This window comes from Crinia signifera, chromosome 1 (assembly GCF_055691185.1).
Source record: "Crinia signifera chromosome 1, ASM5569118v1, whole genome shotgun sequence".
In the NCBI taxonomy this organism is placed as follows: Eukaryota; Metazoa; Chordata; class Amphibia; order Anura; family Myobatrachidae; genus Crinia; species Crinia signifera.
In genome coordinates this window covers 167,235,848-167,254,281 of record NC_139217.1, presented here as the reverse complement: position 1 = coordinate 167,254,281, position 18,434 = coordinate 167,235,848, and the positions used below count along the sequence as shown (strand labels likewise).

The window sequence follows — 18,434 nt, the reverse complement described above, 5'->3', positions numbered from 1 at the left end:
ATACACTAACACTTTTTCGAATATAAGCAAATAGCGTTTTTAAATGTACATTAATAAAAATCTACATAATGGAAGCAATGCCATTACCATAGATCTGTCTTAAAGGGACTCTAACCTATAATAAGGATTTTTGGAGCTTAGTCCATACTGTATCTCAGACCTTTGTTATCCCCATCATTGGACAACCTCATGTATCCTAATCCAAAAGTGTACCCCCATGGCATTGAGTTTTGTCATTAGTATAAATGTAGTGTAACTTCAATAAAAGCAGTGGTTATTTTACCTAGGGGATGCAGTCCCAGTAAAAACTGCCACCTGCAGGGAATGCCTAGCAGTGCCAGTGACCTACTATTGGGAGCAATCCACGGCCAGGCAGGCAGTCTAAGATCCCCCTCCCCCAGACAAAAAGCCAGTTAATCTGAGCCATTTTAATCTAACTTCTGTCCTCTCCACTACTCTGAAACTGCCCTCACAAAAGTCAACAATGAACTCCTTGCTGCCAAATCCTAGGGCCCATTTTTCTCAATCTCTGCTGCTTTTGACACTGGACCACCTGCTCCTTCTGTGACTCCCTTGGTCTATGTGATGCTGTTCTCCCCTGGCTGTCCTACCTCTCTGATTGTTTAACAGTATGTTTCTCCCTATGTTCTTTTCGTGGAGTTCTCAAATTCTCCCTCTATATGTCCTTTTTAGGTCCTTCACAGACCTCTCCTTTCACGTTTATCTCCAGCTATATTCTTGGCTTGCTGTTTTGCTCATTGGTTTATGTATTTTGTAAGGTGTTGCAGCTAATAATAATAATAACAATGAGTGGACAGGTTTTTCTAGCTGTTACACACAATTGATGTTGAGTCTTGATGTTATAAAAAGTCTCTTATGTACAGTAAGTAATTAGATTTATTAATAAGAATAGCCAGTAAGACTGTGACAATGTAAGTATACTAATACAATTAAGATACAGGGATAGAGCTCAGCACAAAAACCTACTTTTTATGACTGTCTATTTATCAGGACGGTGAAGTCAGACCGTACCTAGTGCTTTGCAGCTAGTCCCCAACAATAATCACTCGGTGCGCAGGTATACTACCACGCACTCCACTATACTAATACAATTGTCAGATTACATTCATGTTTGCGGTGAAGCACTCTTTTTCAGAAATAGGAAACATGATCTACAGCCTGTGTCCCAGCACATTGGACTTGCCTTTAGTTCTGTAGTGTTGCTAGAGTTGATGTGGTTTATACAGTATGATTAAGACAAGAGCCACATTGCACTGCATGGGTTATGTGATCCATCTGTAAATGTGTATCAGTGATGCGTAATTTACATAAATATGTAGCATAAGTTTATTTGTCATATCCCAGGCCCAGATGTGTTCTGTATATTTAAGGGTGGGGCTGTATTACCATTCAAAATTCAAATAGGAGAGCCAAGGCAACTGCCAGTGAGTCAGTATGGAATGGCAGTTGGTGTGACTCCCCTATTTGAGTTTTGAACTGTGCTGCAGCACCACTTCTGGAACCGCCAGTGGTAATATTGCTGCTGCAAGACAATAGATGTTATTGAATTAATCACTTTTTGCCTAACGATAAAGACTAAATTGTATTATTGAGTAATTTGCTCAGTACATTTTGTAATCCCCAGAAAAACCCCATGGAGTACAGTTAGAATGTGGTGAGCAGGTCTAATTCAAAACTGTGCTTTTAATCTTCTTTTTTTTGTTTGCTGTTAACATGTTGAAGACCGTACATAACATCTTGAATTGTGATCTGTTCTTTGTATTTCTTTGTTTATGATCTGGCTGCAGAAGAAGAAAATAAGTTTGCAGAATACATCAGACAGCATAAAACATGTGTTCCAAACGGACAGCAGCAAGACCTGCCAGTACCTCCTACACCTCTGCTCTTCCCAGCACAAGTTCCAGTTGCAAATGAGAGCTAGGCAGAACAGCCAGGAGAGTCAGGAAATTGGTAGGTTGCCTGTTCTTCAGTTTTCTTGTCTTTTATATTTGTGTTACAGGGGAGCCAATGAGCCCATGTTACAGCTTCTTCATCTGCTGACAGGAGAATTTTGTGCTTTAAAGTGCTGTTAGATCCATTTTATTGATAAGCGTACAGGTCCACTGTGCTCATATCATTCTAAAGCAGATTGATTCACTGAAGATATATCACAGAGACCAGTGAGTCTTGACTCATGTTATCTGAGCCATGATTTGTTGTTTTACTGAATGTCTCTGTACACAGCTTGTATAATGTAGTTGAGGCAAACTTCTTATGCTGTCATCCAAACACTATGCAGCAGGGGGTGCCAATGGATGGGAGGAAACATATGTCAGATTTAAAGCCGATGTTGGAGGCAAAGCAGCTTTTTAGATGCAATGAATGTATATGAAACTTTCAGTAAATCATTTTATTAAACTGTTTTTAAAAATATGAGCAAATTGATTTTTATGTGCTTATTCCACACGCAGAGAGAGCGTCTTTGAGGAGCCTCAACATCCAGGCTGAATCTCTCCGTGGGTTTGGCATGGGCAGAGCCATCAGCACAACCAGCCTGGCGAGCAGCACATTAAATAGAATGGCGGTAAGGCCGGTATCCATCCAACCCGACCTTCTCAAAAGACTCTCTTGCTCAGACCTGTCAACGCTTCAAAGTCACTTTATTAATGGACCAAGAGAAAGAAAGAATAAAAACCCCTGGGAGGACCGACCCCGGGTCATAAGCAAATCGTATCATGACCTTAGTCAGGTTTCTCATACTCCCCAACCGAGAATGCTCAATGCCAAAATGGATAACCCACCAAATACACTGGAAGAACTGATGAGCCGAGCATCTTTTCATCATATGACAAAGTCTGACACAGAGTCAGTGACTGGTTACGGAAAACTCAATGAGTAAGTGATGATTGTTATAGTAGAGCATTGTTTACACATCAGGGTAGGTGTACTGTATAGTGGTTCCCGTTGCTAGATCTACAGTCAATAGGCATACCCCAAAATGTCGACATACAATAGATTGTCAGGGACAAAATGTCGACATGAAAAATGTAGACAGGTGAAACGGTCAACATAAGATTTTTATGCTTTTTTTTTTAACCGGCTTTTTCTTAATTCACCATCCATGTTGGCATAGAGGGAGAATATAATATTGTGCGGAGTGTAGCGAGGCACTGAGCCCGAAGCATGGTGAGCAAAGCAAGCCATGTGAGGGTATACATTACAATAACTGGGGGACCATGTCGACATTTAAACCCTCCAAAATTTAAAAACCTCATGTCTACCTTTTCATGTGTCCACCTTTTTATGTCGACATTTTGAAACTCCGCATTTTTGACCATGTTGACCTTTTGTCCTGTTTAACTTTTACCCTGTGAACCTATTACATATTGACCTTTTGACTTTCTAGCTAGACACTGTCTATCTAACAACCCACCCCCGTGTACAGTGGGAAGGCGGTGGCAGTGGGGGACCCATGACTGTGGGAGGCTGCCCTATGCCGCAGAGTGTACACATCACAATAAAACAACCTTCCGCAGCAACAATATATGAGGACACATCTTTTATCCTCTACATTCTAGAAATGGTAGCTAGAATCTGAAAGTTTGATAAATATCTCCTTTAATATTAAATTTACAGACTTTTTTGTTGCTCCTTTAAGCAGTTCTTTGTAAAGCAAAATTGCTCTTTGTTTAAACAATATAAATTGTGTGTTGCAATGTCTTTCATCAAAGTATACAATAGAATAGACTAGCAATTTCATATATCACAAATTAATAAATGGGGACTGACCTTTGTCAATCTGGATGTAGCAAATGTTCAGTCGACAAATGAGGAACCTTCATTCATACCTAAACATGCGAAGAGCAAAAGAAAAAATACAGAAGTTGGCCACCTCAAGGGTTGTATACAGGAAATCTGATGTGCGTTGTGAAATATGTTCCCACATGAATTGCAGGATTACCTCAGATAGTGTTCTTTCTGACAAATAATTCCACTATTTGCAGATGGTAGTTTCCACTATTTGCGGATGGTAGTTTCAGACACCTCAGACACATAAATTAGATTTTCTAGCCTGCTACATTTATTTTTTATTTAGTTGTTGCTAGGCTTCATTTAAAACAATTTCAGAAACTAGATTCAGATCATCTGACATGTATTACACATTCTAACCCATATTGTCTCCTCATTTTCTCTATAGGTCCAAGTCTTTCTCTGGCTGTATTAAGAGCCTTGATTTACGAAAACCTGAGTCAGACTCCTCATCTATGGATGACAGTGGTCACGCCTATGTTGTAGGTCAGTATGCAATTCCATTTCAAAGTCAGAACATAAGCTACTATAGTCATATTGAGATTATAAATGAACATAATAATAAAAGCAATATGTTTCATGCATTCCACTGTAGGTTTTCATATATCGTAATAGAAGCCAGTACTCTGGCCTTCTAAGTGAATCACACCACAGCACTCATGCTAATCTGTAACCTCTGGTCTGTCCATGACAGGACCAGGCACTGCAATAAAGTTTTATTCAAATGAATATGATTTTGGCTTGACATTAAGGGTCTTTTATAGAAGTATGAAAATGCAGCTTCTACTACGCAACTGCATTTTACATATTTGTTTTTCTTAAATGTGGAAAATGGTGATGTTTACATGGGCATAAAATGTTTATGGTATGGGGCAAGTAAATAGTGTCCATCATTGAGTGTGGGCATGTGCATAGTTTTGCGTCAGAATGCAAAAGTTAGTTTTCAGTTTGCAATTGAGTTCGAATTGTTGGAAAAAGAGCATATAAGTGATGATTTTTTTCCAGTTTATTCTAAAGCTTTCTACTTCTGGAAACTGATGGGTTTTTTTTTGTGCACCAGTGCTGTCAGTTGCTTTCATATCCTAAACCATAGGTTCTCAAAATCGGTCCTCAGGACCCCCACACAGTGAATGGTTTGCAGGTCCCCTCACAGAATCAAGTGAAATAATTAGCTTCACCTGTGGATCTTTCAAAATGTGTCAGTCAGTAATGAGAGCACCTGTCAGGTGAACTGGAAAATGTGAACTGTGTGGGGTCCTGATGACCGAGTTTGAGAATCACTGTCCTAACCAATATCCATCTGGAGAGGTACAGGATATATAAAAAATAAATGTCTGCTAGTGGGGGATGTCTTGCTATAGTAGAGAACTGACAATGTGCAGTAATCTCCACAATATGTTCTCAGCATTGTTGATTTGCAAGGTGCCATAATACTCAGCAGCACCGGGCAGTCAGTACAGCAGATCATATATTTGAATAGAACAAGCACACACACCTAGGTTGATGTGGAAGGTACAGACTTGAAACTTGTGAGAGCTTGCAATCTATTTTCCCACAAATGGGGAATTCCACCATGCAATGTGAGTGTAACTGGCAAATGTTTGGGTTAGATGTGCAATATTTTGCTGTCAATATGGGTTATACCCATTTTATATATTAGAGGATATAATCGCGATATTACTAGATGAATTCGTGTTCTGAAATCAGTATGTGTAGAGGACATACTTTGCAACTACCTGAATACCAGGAAGTCTTCTTAAATCATGGTGTTCTTACTGATGAGTCTGCCAACCGCCCAGAGGCCTGGCTTGATTAACACGTCATTCTTTGCCCACCAAGTCTGGGGAGAACAAAAATGTTCTGCAAGAGAATGGCCGTTGCTCCTCAGCACACCTGTGTCTGCAAGAATGGTTGTGTGTGCAAGGATGCTAGAAAACAGTAGAGTCCAGCATATTTTTAACCCGCTGTCTGTGGCAAAACATCTTGTGTTTGTGGGTTCATTAACTAAATATTATTGGCAATCTTAGAAGGCTCATTCAGTGGCTCTTTGCTGGTGGCCATATTACTATGAAAAATAATTGTGTCTTTTGCTGTTCAGAATTAGCTTGGTAGGAGAATTGTGGGTGGTTGCTGCTGTGGCTATTTTCTAGGTCATTATGCTTTGTATCTGATATGTGGTAATTTGATGTTTAGTAGACTGACAAAATATTTTAAGTGTAACTGGTGTTCATTTACTAGATGGGATTCTGATTTTTGTTTCCCGTTGTGCTTATTTGTCGGGATCCTTTGCTGTATAGTAGAATGATCATTTGCTGGGAGAGGGGTGGGGGGAATTGCTGGAATTTTCTGTATAGGAAAATTGCAATTTGATAGTAGGTAAGGAAAAGTGCATTCTCCTATTGCTCAATTGGAGTGTATTTCAAATAGATTTTAAAGGTACTTCTTGACCATTGTGCTGATGATACATGGTTAATATGTAGAGACCCGTGTTGTGTCACCAGCTGGGTATTCTCACAGTGTGTAGAGCTTCCTAAAGCGAGTGGTGGTGCTTGCGGGGTGGCCATGCAACCAATGCATATGAGTTTCAGCTCTTTAATCTACTAATAATTTAGGTGGGCCAGCATTGTAAAACCTGGAATGCACACAAAAAAATACTACATACATCATATTTTATTAATATTTCTGTTATTTCTGTTATTCTTTGCAAAGATAGCTAAAAATAATAATAATTATAATGATGATGATGATTTCCATAATCCTTGATCTAGAATCCTGTAGTTATTATTAATCTCATCATACTTTTTCTCTGCTGTCTATAGTCTTATATAATGTTGTTTTGTTACAGGTGTCAGTATGCATAATCTCAGTAACCCATCATCACCCAACCTTTATAAAGGAAATGGTAAGTTAAAGCATTTAATTAGACATCGATTTTTCTCAGAGCCTTTTTCATTCATTACCAGTGTGGGGTTTTTACTGATTGTACAATTTTATTTTATAAAAATCTAGGATAAGTCTTACATAAGTGTGTTTTGTGTTTAAACTAAAAGTATACTTACATTTTCCATTTCAGTATAGATTTATCAAATCTTTTAAAAAGGACAGATGGAAAAGTTGTTCCTAGTAACCAATCAGTTGCAGCTATCATTGTATTGAATGTATGAAACACAGATATGTCCTCATACAGTGCTGCTCCGTGTGGTAGATCACATGCAACTTAGGTTGAGCTGAGCATTTTTCTAACATCTGTATTTTTTTATTTCTCCCAAAAATCTTAATTGCAAACAGATGCGCCAAACTGCTCGACGTGACTGCTTTCATTAATTTGATATAAGACACTAGCTTACATGTTATGCATCTTTGTACTGTATATGAAGTGCTGCCATACAGAAGCTGCATCTATTTGCAACTAAGAACCATTTTAGGGTAAAAAGATCCCAGAAATACAGATGGTGCTGCGTCTCGCTGGGTCTGGCAGCTCACTCGAGCAAGACATCTTGTGCCACATGGCATATTGATGTTAGATGTACGAGGACACATTTGTAAATTATAGCTAGAAGCAGATTGGTTTACGATGGCCAACTCCTCCACCTGTCCTTTTGAAGATTTGATACATCACAGATTAAAGGTGGCCATACACATGCAGATTTTGAAGACTGAAAACTTAAAGGATTCAGGATTTTCAAACATGTTTAATATTCCCTATTCCACCACCCAGCCGTCGAGGATCGGAACATTACCTAACTTAAATCCTTTAAGTTTTCAGTCAGGGAATTAGGGCCCCTTAGAAGGAGCCTCAGATTGCTGACACAGGTAACACAATATATTCATAACACAATTATTAAGATTCAAACAGTTATTTTGCAAGAACCATTTTTTACTAAGTAATAACATTTCACCATAAAGGCAATTGGTCCTTATTAGCTACCTGGTTATTTAGCATGTGTACAGCTAGAGCTTCTGGGCCATCTGTCCAGGGCCGGTGCAAGGCACCGGAGCGCCCCAGGCGAATCGGGGTGGGGGCGCCCCGGTGCGGGGGGGGGGGGGGTACCTGTCCTGCTGCGGCGCTGTGTATTTAAATCTGGCGGCGGAGGCAGCGGGGGTCCCTGCAGTCCATTAGAAATCACGAGCGCTATCCGCCGGGCTATGCGGAAGCGCTTCTAGTGTGAAAACACTGGCAGCACGCTGATTGGCTGAGATCAGCGTGCGCCGTGCTGTCAGAGTTTTCACACTAGAAGCGCTTCCGCATAGCCCGGCGGATAGCGCTCGTGATTTCTAATGGACTGCAGGGACCCCCGCTGCCTCCGCCGCCAGATTTAAATACACAGCGCCGTAGGACAGGTACCCGGGCGGCACAAAATGCCGGCCCTGCATCTGTCCAACTATACATATACTATACATAGCATAATTTCCATCCTGTATCCTTTACAGTGAAAGAAGGCTTGATTGTGCTGTTGGGAGATGTATGAATCAGTGATAAAAGTGGAGAAATTGCCCATAGCAAGCAATTAGCATTAATAGATCATTCATGACTTCTCCAGACTGTAGCAGGCTAGTCCGCTGTCAGTGTGTGGCATTCCCTTGCTCTCAGTCATTGTAACAAGCAGGTCCTCAGTAGTTATGTGCCTCACCCCCCATCCCTTTCTTCCATTGAGATGTAATAAGCAATTAGCAGTACAGTAAGTTAGGAATAGGATGTTGTTCATAAGCTCTACGTGGATGTCTGAGATTGTGCTAACCGTAACATGCCCGCATTGATGCACATCGCCCTGACTGGCATTATACTCTTTCCCAGAGTGCATGCACAGAATTGCTGGCTTTCTCCAGTGGTGGCCATCTTTGAAAAGGGCACAATGCCTCATGGGATTTGTACTGCTCAGAGGAATAACTATATGAAGCAGTGATGCGGAAAATACGTATAGGCAGTCCTATTTGCATACGACTGCCTACGAATGTGCCTAAAATAGGCGTATTTTTCGTTAGTAAATATCTCCCTGTATCTTCATGTCTTAAAGTTAAAAAGACATATATATAAATAAACAGACTGCTACTAGCTACCCACAGAATAAAGTATAGATGAAATTAGTAACAAAAAAGCATTTTAGATTGATTTTTACAACTTTTGGAATTCTGTATTTTCAGCTACAAATAGGTTTTATGTGCCCTTTAAATCACCCTTTAAATAATATGCTACAGATTGGGATATTGTCTCCTCTTTCATAACAAGCTGCACTAATGTGAAATTCTAGAAGTGCAGGGATCAGCACTTCCTGTCAAGAGCAGGAATATTTATTTTTCCTGTATGCTGAACATATACAACCAAGTGTGAAATCTTCCAGAATTACACAGATAGACAAACTTTCATTTTCTTGTATACCCTAATTGTTAGAGGGTATAAAATAATATATACTTCTGCTCTTAAAAGTCTCTTTTTTATTTCCACAAAAGTATATTAGGTCTTAGGACCTGCGTTATGGTTTCTTCATTTGCATAGTAATTCTATGCTGGTATTTTGAAAAGTAAAGGCACAGGCAGCAGTGTGAATTATGGAGGTCAATCTTGGACTCTCTCTGGGATATAAAAATGTTCTTTGTGTAATTGTTAACATTCTTGTGGGTTTGCCTTCTCTACCATTTCTTCTAAAACACTTTTCGGTCAATGATGTAAGACAGATCTGACTGTTTTTGCTTTTTAATGATTTCCAGTAATCTGCTGCTCAACTGTAAGAACCAGTGTAGGGTTGTTATTCTTTGCTGTCCACATTCCTGCATTTATTCCAGCCATTGTTTAGCTCATTCAAAAGCACATTAAAGGCAGACTAACCCTACTTTGTCTATGTTGTAATATTATCATACAGTTTCTATATATACTTAGTCATGAATGAGGATAAACTGAGCTGTGATTTAGGAATACAATAAAAAATGTTAATTAGCTAAATGGATCTAAGATGGTAAGAGGATGGACTTTATGGGACTTTTACATTTTTAACATTTTTCCGCAACCCATGGCATATACTAATTTGTTTGCTGATTCATCTCCAAAAAAGCAAAAATTAAGCAGTTATCTTGGAATGCAAAATTACCATATCTCCTACTGGTGTAATGCCAAACTAATGTGCCATTTATAAATAAGGTCCAATGTGTTATATTGTTTCCTTTCCTCTAATTTGGGGCCAGATGTATCAAGCTTCAAAAGTGATAAAATGGAGAGTGATAAACAACCAGCCAATCAGCTCCTACCTGTTATTTTTCAAACCCAGCCTGTAACATGACAGGTAGGAGCTGATTTTCTGGCTGTTTATTACTCTCGATTTTATCACTTTTTGAAGCTTGATACATCTGGCCCTTATTGAATTTAGATCCAATTATATTTTATATATTTTTTTAACAATAGCTGGCATGAGAAATAAAGAATGTTACAGCGTAATTGTATTCCAAAACCGATATAACAAATGTCCATAAGAAAGCATTACTCTATACTATGAAACAGAAATATAGACTTGCCTGAATATGTCCGTTCAATTTATATTAAGAAAAGGGAAATGCATTTGAAAGGAAAAAGAATACACACAAACATAAATGGTAAAGTTCTTCCTCTAAATCTGGTACATCACTTATAAGCACCTGCACACTGATGGGAGTATTCAATGTTTCCCGATATTTTAGATCTGCGGAAATATCAGCCGTTTTCGCTCAGAAAAGATGAAATTCACATTCCATCTATTTAATATTTTTCATGTTTTAAGATTTTCATAAAACAATCTAAAAATCGGAAAAGACGCGGATCCGTAAATCCAAATCTTTTCCCCCGAAAACGGGAGCTAATTCACAAATGTTGTGTCTGTTAACACAAATGCAGATTTGACTTTTCAAAGAGCTGAATCTACACTAGCGAATGCCAGACTAAAACAGCCGGGACTGAATAGGTGGTTTCCGATATTCCCAATTACTATAAATATTCTATTTAATATTTGCATTTATTGGGTGTTAGAGCTGTGGGTACTTGTGTATTTTGGCGGCGCCCATCGCATCGTATACCATAACGCATGCGATGGTATGCGATGTCGTTGGTTAGTGTACGATGGCATACAATTTGCAAATTGTATGCCATTGTACATGGCATACAATGCCATACGATGCGATGCGATTAAACATTGTATAAGCACCGTAATGGGTGCTTTTACAATGTTAAGCGCCCTAATGGGTGCATACAATGTTAAATGCACCCCCCCGCCCCCCCCCCCCCACTATAAACGTGAACCCGAAGCGTGGCGAGCGCAGCGAGCCCGCGAGGGGCGGCGGTACGCGTCCTACGACCTTTTTATACCCCCACTATCCACGTCGGCGTGGAGTTGAGAATAGATTAGTGTGGCGAGCGCAGCGAGCCACCAAGCCCGAAGCGTAGCGAGGGGACACGGATACCTGTGAAGCCCGCGAAGGGACACGTTTACCTGTGAAGGTATCCGCGTCCCCTCGCGGGGCTCGCTGCGCTCGCCACGCTTCGGGCTCGGTGGCTCGCTGCGCTCGCCACACTAATCTATTCTCAACTCCACGCCAACGTGGATATTGGGGGTATGAAAAGGTCGTAGGACGCGTACTGCCGCCCCACGCGGGCTCGCTGCGCTCGCCACGCTCCGGGTTCACGTTTATAGTGGGGGGGGGGGCGTGGGGGTGCATTTAACATTGTAAGCACCCATTAGGGTGCTCAAAAGCACCCTTTAGGGTGCTTATACGATTTTTAATCGTATAGGGGGTCAAAATCGCGTCGCATCGCATGCATGCCATTGGGTACATGGCATGCGATGCGATACGATACGTTCATCGTACGATGTACATCGGGGGCGCCGCTATAATACACAAGTACCGAGCTGTGTATAGAGCGGTGTTCACTTTTTACAAGTCTTCATTAAGTTCACTATTTTTTTTTAACAATTCTGGTAAGTTAGGAGTCATATTAAGCCTTCACAGCGGACAGCAGGAGCATGCACAATAAGAAACTCATCAGGCTGACAGATTTTAGTACATCACATTTGCCTACTCTCCTAGACTCCTGGGAGAGCAAGCCAGAGAATCATGTCATCACAGTCCTTCCTCTGATGTTTACTAGATACTTGCCTACTCTCCCAAAAGTTTCAGTATACTCCCAATTTTTCAGGTAGTTTTCCGCTCCCACAGAAAGACAGATCTCAGGCATGCCATCCGATTCCTAGTAAAGAGGGCAGGATCAGGTGATTTGTATAGGAAATTTGCATCACTGTCTGGAGGGCGATTGGATAAATGACGTAAATTTGCGTCATTTAGCTCCGTCATTGTCCTGCAACCCATGAATCAGAGCTATTTGGGGGCATGGCCTAGAGATCTGAAAACAGGACCCCTAAAGTGACAAGCTGGGACTCCTCTCTTAGCTTCTCCTGTATAGGAAACTTTAAATGTGGAATGTTGGAACACCAAGTATCACGACATTGCATAGGAGTGTACTGTTTAAAAATGATTCATCAGCCCCTTGTACTTGCCATTTGGGCCTACCATAAAGGAAGATTCTAAAAGTAGGCAAGCATGCTGTACCGTATCTCCAAGTTAACACTTTGACTCAGTGTAACAGGAACTCCTCCTCACACCAGCAGCTATATAAAAATAATAATGAAGTATTTATGGTACTATATTTCTTACAAAAATTTTTTACACCTCTTTCATTAGAAGTCCTGCACCACAAAATGTTTGCACAATCCCCTGAAAGAGAGATCACGCTGGTGAAGTTAAAGAAAGACCCCAAATATGACCTTGGTGAGTACCGACAAAACACAGTTTTACAGGTTTACAATGTTCTCTGACTGGGATATTCCAAGACTTCGATCTTCCTTTTGTGAAGCCATTCCTTGATTGACTTGGATGCATGCTCTGTATTGTTGGACCATTCCTTTTTAGTTTCTCAGACCTGCAATTTTTTGCTAGACTATCTCTATATGTGGAGATATTCATTATGCTCCATCATGTTTCTTTTCTACCTACCCCAGATGTTCCCAATGCAGTGTATTGTTGTCACATGCAGGGAGTAGTCAGTTTCTGCCAGGGATTCTTGACACTCCTTTAATAGTGCCGTAGACCAATTGCCAAGATCCCTAATTGTGTTAACTTTAAAAGCATGTCCGGATCTTGCTTTTATAAGGGGGAAAAGGGTAGGGGTAAAATTGAGCAGTATTACAACAGTATTTTGCAGTGATAGCGTATTATTTAAACATTGATAGAGATTCCACAATTCACAAGGTAATATCCTAGATTTAAGATAATCACAGTGTGGAGGTGCACCCCTTGAGGGTAAAATATAGTGTACAAAGCAAGAGAAGAAAATAAAAAGTACTCTCTTTTGTTTGGGGGGCACGCTTAAACAATAACCTTGTTTACAACCTTGGCACAAGCTGCCCCCGGGAGAGCTGGCAGGGGTGCGTTGGAGGTAGCCGCTGCACTGAATAGCTGAGTATTCTTACAAATATCTTTTTAATTTACGTGTAGGTTTCCAGATTATGGGTGGAGAGACAGCAGGAAAGCTAGACCTTGGTATATTTATTAGCTCGATAACACCTGGGGGACCAGCAGATCTGGATGGGCATCTGAAACCTGGTAAGCATGATAGGTCAAAATGGAACTCTTATACCCCTTTCCCACTGCACTTGTTAAATGGTATATTGCCGTTTTAAAACATTTTAAAACGTTTAAGGCTGCAGTGGGAAAGCACCAGAGTTCATTTACCGGTTAAAGATAACCGGTATTTCAAAACATTTAAAAAGCAGAGTCCTACACGTTTCAGAGCCGTTTTTATGCAGTGAGAATTGCTGTGAAACGGTCTTTAGTAAAAACAACAGACTACAGACCTGTGATAGGCTGTTCCCTGCATTCTACCTTGAAATGTGTTCAGGGGATTAAACGGGTTGACTGATGTGAATGGTACTTAAACTGTATTTAAAACGTTAATGTACTGCAGTGTGAAGGCTCAGGCCCGTTTTAAATACCGTTTCAAAATACAATTTTTTTTAAACGTTTTGGCAATGTGAAAGCTGTATTACCTTTGTATGTTTGAAGGACAGCATTAAGGAAGAAAAGGCCAGAGCATAAATATATGTACAGCACATAGAGCAGTGTTTCACAAACTCGGCCCTCAAGGAGTACTGTACTAACAGTTCACCATTTTCAGGTCACCAGGCAGGAGCATTGTGTATCACCAACTGTCACATTTTAATAATCGACTGGTGGTCTGGAAAACATGAACTGTGTGTGATCTTTGATGACCAAGTTTGGATTCCTCAAAACTATTATTCCCACTGAAACTGCCAGAAACAATTTCCATAGACAGATAATACACCCAGCAAAATGCTGCTCATTCACATTGTTTGATTCATTAAAGCAAAACTATGGAATACATTGAAAATGAAAATGTATGTTTGAGGTCACTCTCCTAATGAGCCCACTGACGAAGTCTTGATGACAAAGTGCTTTTGGGGCATGGCTGTGTGATGCGATTTTGACTACCCTGCTAACGTGTACTCCGATATCGGAGTAGACTCTCGGCAAGCGACAGTGTTCGTGGAGGATACTAATGCGTAGTGTGTGGTCCCGGTTATCCTGACTAGGAGAGGCTGCTGCATTACCATTGGCAGATCTATAAAACAAACCGGTACTCTCTACCCAGCACGGCGCCCACGATTTTGATCGTGGGCATCGCAGGTAAAAAAATCGCGGGCATCGCGGCCATTGAATGCACTAAAAATCGGGTGCGACGCAACCGACGCGATGCCCGCGATTTCCCATAGGGAACAATGTTAAATTTCTCAATTGACCCGATTTTACTGTTCAATGCCTCAATTGACACAATTTTTCCATAGGAAACAATGTTAAATGGCCCACAGAGGCCAAATAGCCACCCTGAAGTGTGAAATGGCCCCCACAATTGGTAACGCCACCCCAGGATCAACGTCAACCCGAATCGTGGCGAGCGCGGCGAGCCCGCGAGGGGCGGCGGTACGCGTCCTATGACCTTTTCATACCCCCACTATCCACGTCTGCGTGGAGTTGAGAATAGAATAGTGTGGCGAGCGTAGCGAGCCCCGCGAGGGGACGCGGATACCTTCACAGGTAAACGCGTCCCTTCGCTCGCGTCCCTGCGCTCGCCACGCTTCGGGCTCGGTGGCTCGCTGCGCTCGCCACACTATTCTATTCTCAACTCCACGCCGACGTGGATAGTGGGGGTATGAAAAGGTCGTAGGACGCGTACGGACGCCCCTCGTGGGCTCGCTGCGCTCGCCACGCTTCGGGTTGACGTTGATCGTGGGGTGGCGTTAACAATTGTGGGGGCAATTTCACACTTCAGGGTGGGTATTTGGCCTCTGTGGGCCATTTAACATTGTTTCCTATGGAAAAATCGTGTCAATTGAGGCATTGAACAGTAAAATCGGGTCAATTGAGAAATTTAACATTGTTCCCTATGGGAAATCGCGGGCATCGCGTCGCACCCGATTTTTTAGTGCATTCAATGCCCGCGATGACCACGATGGGCGCCGTGCTAGGTAAAGAGTACCAACAAACCATGTGTGTCTTATATATAACTTTTTTTATTTGGTGTGTGTAAGATGAGAATTGCTTATGAAATTATCATGGAATGTTAAAACTGTAATCACTTCTTGTTGTGTACAGGAGATCGCCTTATATCTGTGAACAGTGTGAGCCTGGAGGGAGTCAGTCAGCAGGCAGCATTAGACATTCTCCAAAGTTCCCATGAAGATGTCTCACTGCTGGTATCTCAACCAAAGGAAAAATCTCCCAAAGGTTGGTTTGTTGATCTCGACAATCCTGTACATTGAACTTGTACTGGTGGACCAAGAACCTTTATTGTTTTGTAATAGAGATTATTGGAACCTTTCCCATAGAGTTTAGTTGTATAGCTATGGACTCTTTTTAGCATGACTTTTCTGTTGTCAGCTCTCAGGTTCAGACACTGGGGTATATTCAAGTGTTTTTGATAGCTGTGACAGTGTGCAGTGCTAGTGCTGACTGCTCGCTGTCAAAGTTTGCTCGGTAAGTATTCAACTGACCCCTTCACACGCCATTTCCCTGTCACTAGGTTTTTGTAGTGATGGGGAAACGGCGTGTGCGGCCGCTAAAACAGCAAGGCTCGCGACTAAATGCAGCGGGCTTCCTGCATAAGTCGCGAGCCTCTCTGTTTGGGTGAATTCTCGCTGTCCCTCTGACAGCAAGGATTCCCCCTGGAACATAGAATAGGGTGAGTGGCTGGCGTGGGGGTTAAATGACGAGGGTCGCTTGTTTCGGCAATCCCTGCTGTTTAACCCCCTCACCAGCCGCATTGAATACGGGCCAATGTGGTGGTTCCAGAAAGGTGTTTTCTGTATATAGGGAGAAGGTTATTTATAAAAGGAGGGTCATTCAAAAGTGTTTAGTACAAGTCAAATAGCACAAATGCAGCAAACGCATAGCAACCACCTATAAGATATACTAGCTTTAACCATTGCAGTGTAAATTAGTCTAGTGACATTACTGTATCAGTGATTTTCATAGGTTGCCGCATTATTTATTTATTTATTTATTTAAATTAGATTGATACTTGATAAAGAGAATATGAACAGCCATCTGTTATATGGCTTAAAATTCACGTAATGCCTTTATTCAGTTCATAGAGATTTATAAATCTGGTATTGATACTTGCAATCTTTATTTCATCTTTTTTTCTTGTAGAAATTCAGCTCAATGGATCCAAAAGTCCATCTTGGGGACCTTTTCTTAGTAAGGACAATGAGCAAGAATCCTCTTCTGAGGAACATAGACGATTCCGTGGCCATGCGAGACTTGTTTCTGAAAGTTCCTCCATGATCTCTGCTGGTAAACGAGGAGGAAGCTTGAGTTCTCAGGACTCACGAACAGAGAGTGCAAGCCTGTCTAATAGCCACATCAATGGACCCATCAACAATCTCACCAAAGAGCTGACCACATCTTTGTCGCACTCAGCCAAGAGCTCTCCGTCTGTCAGTGCTAAGATTAGTGATAGGAAGAAGCCTCAAACCGACAATCATAAAATTAAGGGAAAACATTTGGGTTTAACTGATTCTACAGATTATTCTGACAGAGGTGACTCCGACATGGATGAGGCCACCTATTCAAATAGCCAAGATCAACGGACAACTAAAAAGGTTCTTTACATAACTATACAGTATCTTCAATGTATGTGTGTGTGAAAGTAATATATTGCTATTGCAAACTAGAGCAAAGGTACCTAGATTTATGAAAAAATGTAAAAGCTTGTTTATTCCTCTAGTACAGTGGTTCTCAAACTCAGTCCTCCGGATCCCACGCAAGGCATGTTTTCCAGATCGCCCAACAGGGAGCACTGTGTATCAGCATCTGTAATATTTGAAAGTTCCACAGGCGACCTGGAAAACATGAACCATGTGGGCACCTGAGGACTGAGGGGCAGATTTTTTTAAGCTCAGTGAAGTGATAATGTTGCTGGTATTTTATCACCATCCAATCAGCTCCTATCATACCAGCCACTTTATCACTTCACCTAGCTTAATAAATCTGCCCCATAGTCTGATAACCTTTGCTCTAGTAAAAGTAGTGTTACCATAATAAACAAAGTCCCTTAAGCATTTCCATATACAGCTATACATATAAATATTTCTAGCTGATTTGTTATGTTAAAATATAAGTATGTTTACGTTTAGTCGCTGTGTTCTACACAAATATTCATCTCCAGAATGTAACAAATTTCCTCTTTATATGTATTATAAGGATTCCCCATTGGAGAGCCCACCACAAAAGCTAAACTGTAACAAGCTTCCAACCACACCGCTGACACCTGGAGATGTTTTCACAGTTGCTCTGGCCAAGAAAGATGACAGCTTGGGGATAAGTGTCACGGTACTGTTTGACAAGGTTTTGCGTTTTCTCCTTTGTTTTTTGCCTTGCATGCAGTGTGCTGTTTAAATGTCTCTAGAAGTTTAATTGTTTGCAATTATTTTATTTTGATTAATTATTTTACCATGTATTTGAGATGAGAGCGCTAATATCTAGCAATCTTGAAATAATGTACAAGATTGGAACATGGAAAATTACAATAGCATTAAATGAGTCCTTCATCCTCTGCATGCTGTGGCTTTCTTTACATCAGGCATGTCCAAAAATATGACCCTCCAGCTGAAACTACATGTCCCATCATGCATTGCCACAGTTTTGCTATTGTTTATACAAACTGGGTAACAACAGACAGACTTGGAGGTAGGAGAGCCCTGCAGCAAGCTTACAATCTATTAGAGAATGCTAAAACTTTGGCAAGGCATGCTAATATGTGTAGTTTCACAACAGCTGGAGGACCACAGTTTGGACATGCCTGCTCTACATACATTTCTATATACAGGATCTTGTTAAAATAAAACAAGCTTTCATTGATTGTTGAAGCCACTTCACTTCATCTATGCTAGGGCAAAACTTATTTAGAAATGATGTAATAATTAGGGGTCTACTTTAGAATGTAAGCTCCTACAAGCAGGACCCTCTTCCCTCATGTGCTTTTCCAACTTTTACAATCTTCTACTCCATACTCCCTTAAATGTCGTCTAATCC

The 18,434-nt window shown here is 41.0% G+C and overlaps 1 protein-coding gene across 8 annotated transcripts in view; it reads left to right on the top strand.

Moving 5' to 3' along the window:
• PTPN13 (protein tyrosine phosphatase non-receptor type 13) overlaps positions 1-18,434 on the top strand; it is a 250,652-nt gene that overhangs the window by 176,398 nt on the left and 55,820 nt on the right. For 5 of the 8 annotated variants that reach the window (XM_083176389.1, XM_083176443.1, XM_083176398.1 and 2 more), the window contains 9 exons: positions 1,809-1,971; positions 2,472-2,895; positions 4,199-4,296; positions 6,656-6,712; positions 12,507-12,593; positions 13,320-13,427; positions 15,495-15,626; positions 16,551-17,002; positions 17,604-17,747. In XM_083176389.1, coding sequence (XP_083032515.1) covers positions 1,809-1,971; positions 2,472-2,895; positions 4,199-4,296; positions 6,656-6,712; positions 12,507-12,593; positions 13,320-13,427; positions 15,495-15,626; positions 16,551-17,002; positions 17,604-17,747 — 1,665 coding nt within the window. The remainder of the gene's footprint in view (positions 1-1,808; positions 1,972-2,471; positions 2,896-4,198; positions 4,297-6,655; positions 6,713-12,506; positions 12,594-13,319; positions 13,428-15,494; positions 15,627-16,550; positions 17,003-17,603; positions 17,748-18,434) is intronic. The other 3 variants (XM_083176435.1, XM_083176409.1, XM_083176417.1) reach the window with 2 other exon arrangements.